This window comes from Adiantum capillus-veneris, chromosome 9 (assembly GCF_014529385.1).
Source record: "Adiantum capillus-veneris isolate H3 chromosome 9, ASM1452938v2, whole genome shotgun sequence".
Classification (NCBI taxonomy): domain Eukaryota; kingdom Viridiplantae; phylum Streptophyta; class Polypodiopsida; order Polypodiales; family Pteridaceae; genus Adiantum; species Adiantum capillus-veneris.
In genome coordinates, this window is record NC_140939.1 from 10,061,401 (window position 1) to 10,073,574 (window position 12,174).

Consider the following 12,174-nt stretch of genomic DNA (forward strand, 5'->3'; position numbering starts at 1 on the left):
GCAAAAAGTGGTTTCACTTTCTACCACGGAAGCAGAGTATGTAGCAATGACGGAGGCAAGCAAAGAAATTCTGTGGCTTCACAGATTCTTAGAAGAGCTTGGATTCAAACAAGACAATCGTGTCTTGTACAGTGATAGCCAAAGAGTTATCCATCTTGCGAAGAACTCGGCCTTTCATTCAAGGACAAAGCACATTGAGGTGAGATATCACTTCATACGCACTCTTTTGGAAGAGGGACAAATAAAGCTAGGAAAGGTGCATACAAGTGAAAATCCTGCAGACATGTTTACAAAGGTGGTCAACAAGGAGAAGTTGAGCTTTTGCTCATCTTCAATCGGCATTCAAGGATAAGAAGCTAGAATGGAAAGCACTCACAGGTTTGGTTTGGAGATCAGTCTCCAAGTGGGAGATTGTTAAGTATGGAGCCTGATTTACCCTTGTAATTTTCTGTCGTAAAAGCGCACATTTGTAAGGCCCCCATTATGAGGAGAAGCCATCGTGCGTGAAGGAAAATCACTCACCGGAAACCAAAATTTTCACGGACAAGAATCAGGGGCAACTTTAAAGGCCGCCCCCGAGACTTTTTTTTTCGCTGGAATATTATCGCCGGACGGCGGTCGGAAAGTGGTCGGAAAACAACCGGTCGGTTGGCCGGTGGCCGGTAGTCAATGGCCGATGGCCAGTGGTCGGAAGTCAATGGCCGATGGCCGGTGGTCGGAAGTCAATGGCTGGTGGCCGGTGGCCGAATTCAAAAGCGGACTTGTCTTCTCAAGGGCGGCCACACATGGGCGGATTGGAGGGTCCGATTTGGACTTATTCGCACAAGGGCGGCTACACATGGCTGTCTCTCATAAGAGAGGGCAGCCCTTTTGGCCTATAAAAGGAGGCCATTTCTACACACATTTCATAGTGTGAAGTTGATGCAACAAGGTGAGTGTGAGGTGGTGAGAGTGAAGCAAGGTGAGAGCTCCATTAAGGGTATAATCCCTTTGTAAATTACTTCTTGTTTTGAAGTACTAAAGCCATTGAGTGGCTGCTTTCCCGTGGACGTAGCCCACATTGGGTGAACCACGTATATTGTGTGTACTCTCTCTCTCTCTCTCTCTACTCTATAATCTCGTGTATGTAAATCTGTCTCTCTCCATTAAGTAATCTACTCAATTATCTATTTAGCTACGTCTTATTTACTAACATTGGATGCTTTGTGTGTGTCCCAAAAGTCTTTGGCAATCCCTGCATAGGAGGTGGCGAGCCTTGCAAGTAGGGGATGAGAGAGAAACTCACACACACACACACACACACACACACACACAAGCTCCCTTTACACAAAGGGAATGAGGGACACATGTCAGCTCCCTATCCCAGATGCCCACAAGGAGTACCCAATTCCTATTGGATGGCATTGGAGGTGGACCAATGAGGATTAGGCTAGAGTCAATCTATTTTAATTAATTTAAAAACACTTAATAAAAGAACCAATAAGAATTAATCTCTCTAGAAGACTATTGGACAGTCTCCCAAGGGGACCAATGAGCATTCAGCAGCCCAATGGCTTGCCTGATTCCTATTGTCCAGGAGGCAAAGGGGTCCAATGAGAGTTTAGTTGAATTAAATAATTACCTAAATCTCTCACAAAAGGGGAAAGGGGGGCACATGTCAGAAGGCTATCACTTATACTGCTTAATTACCATTGGCTAAGCCTGGGGAGGTTCAATAGGATGCTAGCAAGAGAAAATAGCAAGGGGGGTCGACCAAGAGAGAGAGGGGGCTGATTTTTCAAAGGCATTATCACCTACACACTCACACTAGCTCATGTTTTAAGTAAAGAAGACTCTCTCTCCTTCTCAAGCTTTAATGGAAATCTTATCACCTACTCCAAGCTTGTGAGAAGGGGGGCCTACACCAACAACTCTTGGCTTTGTGATGCAAATCCAACCAAGAGCCAAGCTTCAATGCATGCTCATCTCCTCTACCATGCTAATTAATAAGCTAAGCTATGCTAATATGAGTGATTATCTGAGGAGATGTACATCTTTCTCGTAAGAATACTCCTTCCTCTCAATCTACTCTCATACCCCGCTAGCTCTCACCATCTTCAAAGGTGTGTGAGGTCTTGGGTCTGAGAGCGTGAGGGAATTGATGTTTTGTTTGATAAGTGTTTTGCGTAGTGCATGAAGTGTCCATCTTCATTGCACTAGATAGAATATTCTTTTTCGCCGGAATATTATGGCCGGACGGCGGCCGGAAAGTGGTCGGAAAACAACCGGTCGGTTGGCCGGTGGCCGGTAGTCAATGGCCGATGGCCGGTGGTCGGATGTCAATGGCCGGTGGCCGAATTCAAAAGCGGACTTGTCTTCTCAAGGGCGGCCACACATGGGAGGATTGGAGGGTCCGATTTGGACTTATTCGCACAAGGGCGGCTACACATGGCTGTCTCTCATAAGAGAGGGCGGCGCTTTTGGCCTATAAAAGGAGGCCATTTCTACACACGTTTCATAGTGTGAAGTTGATGCAACAAGGTAAGTGTGAGGTGGTGAGAGTGAAGCAAGGCGGGAGCTCCATTAAGGGTATAATCCCTTTGTAAACTACTTCTTGTTTTGAAGTACTAAAGCCATTGAGTGGCTGCTTTCTCGTGGACGTAGCCCACATTGGGTGAACCACGTATATCGTGTGTACTCTCTCTCTCTCTACTCTATAATCTCATGTATATAAATCTGTCTCTCTCCATTAAGTAATCTACTCAATTATCTATTTAGCTACGTCTTATTTCCGAACAATATGGGAGGTCAACTCAATCCCGACAAGTGGCACATAGGTGAGGATGAAGTGATATTGCTTGGTCACAAAGTTTCTTCCAAAGGCATTGAGGTGGATCCAGCAAAGGCAAAATCTCTCATTGAGCTACCATCACAAAAGAGTCTTAAGGAGGTAATTTCATTTATTCAAAAGGTGAAGTACATGTCACGCTTCATTCACTTGGCATCAAAGATACTTCACCCTCTCCAAAATCTGACACAACACGTAGAGTTTGCATGGTCTGATGAGCTTGAAGAGTACTTTTTTTGTATAAAAATAAATTTGTCAAAACTATGGATTCTCATGTCTCCACGTTCAAAATTTACATTCTTTGTTAGGTCAAGTGTGGGTAAGGAAACATTGGGTGCAGTATTGTTGCAGCAACATCCTCATAGCACTAGGATGCAACCTATCTACTTTAATTCCGGGCCATGAATGCACTTGAAAAGAATTACACAGAAGCAGAATCTATGATTCTTTCTCTTGTCTTTGCAGTGAGAAAGTTTAGATCCTACCTCCTGCCAAAACCCTTTATCATAATCACTATTGAAAACTTGTTTCCTTGGGTGTCATCTGAAATGACGCTCTGATTGTTAGTATAGATAGTGTTTCCAATGTCCTATCCAACACTCAAATCAGCCATAATGCATCTGGGACATACAAACTCAACCGTAGTTGTGAAGACTACGCTGTACTCTTGACCTCACAACTAGAAGTGGCCAAAGTACGCTGATTCTTACTCACCCATGATTTACATGAACTGTCAAGCATGAAACAAAAACCACTTGTGGACACTCGCATGTCCGAAACAACCAGCCCAATTTGAGTTTGAAAAAGCATGTAACTCCAGTGGCAATGATCCCCCCTTGGGATAAAACAAGACAAGATGTAAAGTGCCATTCAAGTAGTGGAAATCCTCTTGACAATTTTCCAATGCTTAGACTTGTGGCTATGCATAAATCTGTTGCCGTGTGAGACTACAAACTAAATATCCGGCCTTCTGTTGCATACATAAATGATGCATCCAACAACATTTTGGTAAAGAGTGAAATCTGCAAGATCACCAGCATCATGAAGACTCAATTTCAAACTTGCTTCCATGGGAGTGGCAATAGGTTTGCAATCCTTGAGTCCAAACTTACATATCAATGTCTCTATGTAGCTTTTATGACACAAGGCAATACCACCATCACACTTCTTAAATTGTATACCCAAGTAATTATGCAATAACCCCAATCTTTCATCTTTAAAGTAGCATTCAAATCAACCTTAAATTTGGTAATAGGGTGGAAGCATTAGTGGGTGGACACAATAGTTGTGCCCGGGACATCACTTTTAGGAGAGTGAGGAAGCTAGTAATTCACGTCCTTTGAAACATTAATATCTATTTTTTGGGACTACTATTTCTAAAATGTGGTCAGACTCACGAAGTACAATTTCATTATGGCAAGAGAATTTTTTGAACGTGGTGATGTAACAACCATCCCGCACTCTGCAGCATCTGTGTTGTCGTAGCTATTGAACATTGCTCTCTCTCTCTCTCTCTCTCTCTCTCTCTCTCTCTCTCTCTCTCTCTCTCTCTCTGCAACTCTTTCTGTATTGCTCTCTCACTCTCTCCAAGCGTCTTTCTTATGCTTTGTAGGTGAGTAGAACTCATGGTGGAACTTGCATCTCTGGGAGGGGAGGATAAGGAGCAGGTGCCTTGCCATTACATCTGTTTCTCTCCCTCTCTTTTTAACTATTGTGCTTTGGGTAGGTTTGTTTTAAATGCACTTGTTATGTTTGGGGTGGGAGTGAGGGTAGAATTCAAGGAGATATGTACATATGGTCAGTCACACGATCTGTAGTCTCTGATTTATTCACAGTTGTTGCCTTGTATTGTGAAATCTGGGGAGGTATGTACATATGGTAAGTCACATGATTGGTGGTTATTATCTACATGACCAAGGATATTCTGATTGTCTTTAATTTATCTACGGTTGTTACATTGTATTGTATTGTTGGGAAGGAGGCACTCAATGTAGATAGTAAGCATAGAACACCACATGGTGGTCTAGAGCAACATTCATGACATCAACACAATGAAATGACACAAATAGCTGTAGAAGTGAGAATCCTTTAATTGTCAGTCTCTTTGTTCAGGGTTCTCATTCCTTGCATTCCCCGTGATGATTTGATCCTAGAAATACCTGTTGTTTATGTCATGATAGCTCATTATTTCATTTGAACATTTTTTGGGTTCCTACTTGCTTTTGCAACACTTTTTTCCATGAATCTGAAGATGCCTTGGTGGGTTGTCTCCCTAAAGTCTCTTTTTTATTATGAATGCACTATCTAAAGCTCCTTGTAGCTTCGCTGATGATTGTAAATAAGTCACTGTGTTATGTTTTTTATGGTTGGTTCATTCTAGGACTTGAAGCAGGCAATGGTGATCAGGAAATATGAAGCTTTCAGCAAGAGAGAACAAAGAGCCGATTGAAGAGAAGAGCAGATGTAGGTTTGGTTGTTGAAAGAGAAGGGAATGAAGCAGTCGAAGGAATAGAAGACTTAACAAAGGCACAGGGCTGTGCAAAAATCGTCAAGAATGAAAAAAGAGCAAAGATAGAGAAAGTCATTGCACGATATGTACTTCAAAGCACAAGTGGAATGGACATGGACACCAAGAAAGACATCTTCAATCGGATGATTCAGCACCCTTCACTGAAAGATATACAGAATGACAAAGCATCAACACCCTATTTTGCAGATACACTGGTAGGAAATATTCGGAACACACTTCAAGACTTGAAGAGGCCACAAATTGAAGATGATATGTTCCTCAAGATGCCTACCATGATGATGCTTCTAAACTCAAAAAACCCAGAGGAGGCACAAGGTCTTAATGTTAATGTTGTCTCCAAGCTACTTTCTATTCATAGAAGGAACTTGTATGGAGCCAAGAATCGGCTACTCCAACAAACTGAGAAGACCACTTTGTCCTTTGCCACATGTCATCGGAGTCTTCAAAAAAGGCGCATACCTGAAGAGGTAAAGGAGCTAATAGTCAACTTTTGGATGCTTGAGACTCGTGTATCCCCCAACAAAAAAGACATATATCAAAAGAGAATTGGTCAGAAGGAGTATATCGAACATCCCATCCATTTACTGGAAGTATCACAGGTATGGAAGAAAGTGTATGCCATGTAGTGGCTTTTTGTATTTGTTAGATACTCTTGCTGGGTAGAATCTTTTTGACTACGCAGCTATTTGAATTACTTACATAACTATTGCCAGTGTTTAGCTGCCAATTATTGACCATTATCTATTTGTTTTGCTGCCATTATGTGTTTCATGGCTGTTCGTTATAGTTATTCTGTGGCAATGGCTAGTTAATAGCTGTCAAATTTTGGCTGGTAGCTATCCGTGTTTTATAGATAGCTCTTTCCACACTAATAGCTATCAAATGCAGTTTACTTCATAGCCACCCACTAGCTATGTTGTACCATCTTATAACTAGTCAAAATATATGTCATAGTTGTTCACTATATTGGCCAGTTGATAGCCGTCAAAGTTTGACCGATAGCTATGTGTTGTTACATAACTTCTGCTAGGCTATCTGTTTGGTATTAGTATTGATAGCCAATAATGACTATTTTTGTAATTACCTACTTGTTGATAGTGATAGATACTAATAATTGTTCTGTTATTAGCAGTTGTGTAATAGCTATTGATCAGGTATCTTCCTTAGGTGAAACTATTTTATAGCTAGTGATTTCTATAAAATATCTCTTGATAGCAATTGATAGCTGTTCATGGCTTTTGATTGCTATTTCATAGCCAAAATTTGTTTTTTAATAGGTAATCAATAGATATTTTATAGCTACTCAATGACATTCTATAGCTAGTGATGACTATTGATAGCTAATAATCAAGTATTTTCTTTAGGATGAGGTATTTCATAGCTAGTCAAATCTATTTGATAGCTGTTCATGGCTAGTGATTGCTATTTCATAGCTAGTGTTTGCTATTTAAAAGATATTTTATATGTAGTAATTGCTATTTGATAGCTATTGGTAGCTGTTTGATAGCTACTGATAGCTATTTTATAGCCATTTATTGGTAGTTGATAGCTAAATAATAGATATTTCATAGCCGATTTTATAGATAAGGATCTCTATCAATAGCTAATAATAAAGTATTTTCTTTATTTAAAGCTATTTCATAGCTAGTGATTGTTGTTTGATAGTTATTGATAAGCTGTTCATAGCTAGTGATTCTTGTTTCATAGCTATTGATAGCTATTTGATAGATATCTCATAGCTAGTTTTTGTTGTTATCTCATAGCCAAATCTATTCCATAGCTAGTGATTGCTGCACGGTAGCTACTAGAATAGCTCTTTGATAACTATAATAGCTAATGATAGCTATTTCATATCTAGTGTTTACTATTTGATAGCTATTTTATAGATAGTAATTGTTGTGAGATAGTTGTTGATGTTCATAACTACTATTTGATAGCTATTAATAGCTCTTTGGTAACTGCTGTTTGATAGATTTTCCCAGCTAGTGGTTCTTTCATAGCTATTGATTGTTATTGGATAGCTATTGATAGCTAGCTATTGGTAGGTATTCATAGATAGTGCTTGTTTTATAGCTATTGATAGCTTTTTGATAGATATCTCATAGCTAGTGTTTGCTATTTCATAGCCAAGGCTACTTTATCGCTAGTGATTGCTACTCGATAGCTAATAATATCTCTTTGATAACTATAATAGATTTTCATAGCTAGTGTTTAGTGATTGCTATGTGGTTTCTATTCGTAGTTCTTTGATAACTATTGATATATCTTTAATAGTTGTTTATAGCTGGTGATAGCTACCTCTCAACTATTGATAGTGATTCTTAGATATTTCATAGCTAGTTATAGCTATTGATTTTGATAACTGCCATTTGATAGCTATTGGTAGCTCTCTGATAGCTATTGATAGTGAATGATCAGGTGTTTGCTTTTTTCTATAGATATTTATAGCTAGTGATTTTTATTTCATAGATTTTGATAGCTATTAATAGCTACAGCTTACTATTGATAGCTATTCATAGCTAATCGGTAGCTTTGACACATGATTTATTCGTCATTCAAGCTTTCTTGTTGTGGAATGCTGGCTGAGCTCTACCAACGTTTCAAGGATGCCACTCCGGATGTAGCAATCCAGCTTTGTGCTTTTGAATCAGAGAAGCCCTACTTTGTGCAAAAGCTAAAGGATAGGCTGACATGTTATTGTATTTACCATGTGAAAATTTCATATTTGAAGATGGTTGTGAATCATATGCGTAGTCAAGCATTTGGAATGTATGGTGGGTTGTGCAAATGTGCATGCATTGTGTGCAATGATTCATCACTTGCAGGAACATGTCTTGCTACTGATAGCCGTTTTTCGGCTCTCCATAATTGCCATAGTAAGTTACTCCACCCTACCAAAATCACCCAAACACTGTGGCTATCCCTACCATTTCACTGTACATAGGCGTGCGTGAGTCACGGGACTTTTCCCATATCTTCTTAAAAAACCCTCAATTAGCTAGTCATTGGGCTAGTTGAGCCAAAAAAGTAAAAAAATAAAAAATATAAGTATATTATGGCCCATTTGTGTGTAAATATTGCATTGTATATAGGGCCTAAATAAAAAGATTTTTCGTAATTATTTTCGTATTTATTTAAATATTTCTACGTAGGGTGTGTTATTTATGCTATGTACATTTACTCACCATTACCATATTTTTTCTTACCATTTTGCATACTCTTTATTCCATATAAAAATAATCTCATGCAAGCTTCTCTTATTTTTGGTGTAACTCCATCCCAACAAAAAACCAAAAAAACTAGTTCTATTTATGTCTATATTTTTTCACTATTGTGATTTTTTTCCTTCCTACATCTCTTCTCTATTACTCTCATAAATTAGACCATAAAAAATATTCATTTTTTTATGGTAGACTTATGATGAGAGAGATTTATTTTGACCCCTTTATATTTTTTCCACCTATATTATTTATATTTGACATGTACATATATTTTTAGACCCCTCAATATTTGATTTTCTTAGTTGTACTATTCACTTATATCATGATCTCAACAATATCTTCAATTATAGACCTACCAAATAAGGTCAAGGGTAGGTGGCAAGCATACATGCACTATGGAGGGCCCACTCTTGGAGGTATTCAAAAGAATCATCCAAAGAAGGACCCCACAAGGACCTTGTGCAGTGGAAAAAAACAGTCGGCTTTGCTGAATTTTTAAAGTTCACTTGCTCTCCGAATTTGAAAAGGTGATACAAACAAAAGTTGTAGCTCGTGGGCTGAACTTTTGTCTCAAAGTTTTTCATATTTTTTTGAGCTACGAGCTGTGAGCTATGATTTTATTAGTGGACCCCAGTTTTCCCATGCTATGCAGCCACACTCTCTCTTCCACTTTATCATTTTCCTCTTTCAGACACACTTCTCCACTCATCATCCCCACCTCTCTCACCACTCCTCTCTGCACCCTACTCACCTTCTCCTCAACCTTGAAGAATAAGAGAAACCATGGTGAACTCATACCTCCTACACACAATTCCATTCCAAAATTGACCACCTAGTCTCATTTTTCCTCCTCCAAATTACCCATATCTATCAAAAAAACCACAAAATTCAGCCTCTTCTCTTAAAAGACAGCATCATGGTGGTTGATTACTCAGATTCAATTACCTTGTCTCTCAACGAAGGTCAAGAGTGGAGAAAAAATGTACCGTCAAAGCTAGTGGACCGTCAACAAGCGTCAAAATTGGCCCTACTCAAGACACGTAGAGCATCAACCTTGTAAGAAATCCACCTTTTCTTACCTCTTAAGAGTTTTTCTTCCTTATTTGTATCCTACATGGATACTCCCATTGTAAATATCCAATTCCATTTGTAAATTAATACTAACTCTACTAACACTAACCCACTATGAAAAGTCCTATCACCTCCATTTCTCTCCTCTCTCTTTCCCCACCAACTTCTTGATAATTCCAAGCAAAAGAAATTAGATAAATTGCTGAAAATCTAACCCATCCATGGTTAGAGGAGTAACCCTAGCCTTCAAAATTGCTATAAAAGGAGGGTGTAGCTAGCACAAAAGGGGGAGCCATAAGCAAGAGCACTATGCTATAGCTTGAGAAGCCAAGCTCAACCTCTCTAGAAGGAGCTCTTGAGTGGAAGTTCATTGTCTTATGCATGTGCATGTGTTGTAATAGGAGATTAGCAAGGGAACTCTATGCCATTTTAAGAGAGAGAGTGATCACTCAATTGAGAGTAGGAAATCTATCATTTCTCCTACTAGTGTAAGCCCAACATTTTCTGAATCAAGGAGGGTGAATTTGGACTAAGCTTGGATACTTTGTCTCTCTTCCCACGTGAAGTAATGGACAACAATGATGTGTAAGTGTCTTGGTGTTTTTTTTGTTAAGTTCTTGATAGCTTGTTTCTAGTGTTGTCATCAATTTAGCCATAAATCCCACATACTGCAAAAGGGCGATAGGGTGGAGAGGAATCCCCTGACCTTAAGACAGTGGGTGGGGTGGATTTTCTTGTGATGTGTTGTGGTGTAATTTACTCAAGCTATGTTGAACAAATACTAATATCACTTTGATTGGTCATGACAGATTTGTAAGAAGGTATTAGTGCAACAAACACCCCCTCCCCCTTCTCTCTCTTTCTTACATATATAATTGTGTTTGCTTGATCATTGCCGATACGTTTCAAAGCAGCCCGAGCACTCTCTCTCTCTCTCTCTCTCTCTCTCTCTCTCTCTCTCTCTCTCTCTCTCTCTCTCTCTCTCTCTCTCTCTCTCTCTCTCTCTCTCTCTCTCTCTCTCTACGCGTCCTAGTTCGCATCCAAAACTAGGTGGTGCCCCAAATTTGTGTAGGGTTAGGTTGCGGGTTTGTGTGTGTGTTTGTTGTTTTTTCCAACCCCAACCCAATTGAGCAGCACGGGAGCCTTGAAGGGTGTCTAAAGGTTGCTCTTCTTGTTGCCCGCCCCGGACCTCTTCAAATTGGTGCCCCCACGGAGGAAAGGCTTGTGTATGTTTTGTGAAGGCTCAACCTTTACATAATCAAGTAGCTGGCATGAATCACGAGAATTTGTATGATCCCTTCATTCCCATTGCAAGGCAAAAGGTACACATAATTGTTAGTACTAAGTTGCAATTTCAACAAGTAATTCGTAGAATTTTAGGTCCTCTTAGGTTGGTAGAGATAAACGCATCAGTAAATCCTTTTATTTTGCCTCTCATTAGGTACGACCTTAGTTTGGACGTCTATATTTTTGTTTTGTTTTAAGAATTAGGTCATGCATAGACCATGGATAATGGCCCAGGAATACAGGTTTTTCCCTTTCATTTCACTCCACACATTAGAGTAAACATTGCAATTAGTAGAAAAATCCATTTTCAACAACGTATGGTATTCATGTTTGGTGCCCAAAGAGTAGGAGAAATTCTCACATCACCAAACCTTGTCATTCTACCTCTTATTGATTACCATAGGTCATTTGATGTGAATATTTTTATTTTGTTGTAGAAAAGATTGCAATTTAGAAAATATTATTGTGTAAATCTTTTAAAGAAAGAAAAAACAAAAACGCATCACTTTGAAATCAATTCAATGGAGAGCCAACGCCAAATGTCTGGATATCCTCTTTTCTTTGGAGAGCCTGGAGAGGATGCAGAATTATTTCTAGCGAATTTCAAGATGTCTTGCCGTATCAAGAGGATAGTAACTGATCAAGAACGTGTAGAAATGTTGGAGGTGGTCCTTAGGAAAGATGCTAGCACTTGGTTTGACTCTTTGCCTGAGGAAGTTAAAGGGAATTACACGGAAGTTTTGAATCGTTTCAAGAAATACTTCTTTGATCCCCAAAACACTCAGAAATTATGGCAAGACATTGTTTCTCATAAGCAAAAAGACTTAGATGACTACTACTTGTACAAGCAAGAGTTTCTACGTCTTTGGGCTCTATGGATACGAAATGTTGCTAACCCTGGTGATGGTGCAGAATTTTTAAAGAAGGAGAGGTTCATAGCCGGACTCTTTCTTGACCTTAAGGTAAAAGTTGAGGCGGGTGCACCTGCTACTTTTGATGCAGCTGAAACTAGGGCTGCTGAGAAGTATAGGAAACTCAAGTACGTAAGGGGAGAGGTTCCAATAGAAGGTCTTAGACCCAAAGGTAAGTCACAAGCATCAACATCTAGGGAGCTTCCTGAGGTAACGGCTGAAGTGATTGAGAAGTTAAATGAATCTTTAAGCAGCCACGAACTAGGAGAGTCTTGCAATGTTGGAATTGCGGAGAGTCTGGACATGGGATGTATAATTGTCCTTGGC

At 39.5% G+C, this 12,174-nt stretch overlaps 1 protein-coding gene across 1 annotated transcript; it reads left to right on the plus strand.

Annotated features, from left to right (window-relative positions):
• The first annotated feature begins 5,443 nt into the window (after nt 1–5,443).
• Nucleotides 5,444–5,983, plus strand: LOC147450117 (uncharacterized). The gene has a single exon (XM_086520652.1). The coding sequence runs from the start codon at nt 5,444–5,446 to the stop codon at nt 5,981–5,983; it is 540 nt and encodes a 179-aa protein (XP_086376778.1).
• Nucleotides 5,984–12,174: the final 6,191 nt, after the last annotated feature.

Coding starts and splice junctions, on each gene's coding strand:
- LOC147450117 (XM_086520652.1), top strand. CDS start 5,444: ATGGACATGGACACCAAGAAAGACATCTTCAATCGGATGATTCAGCAC.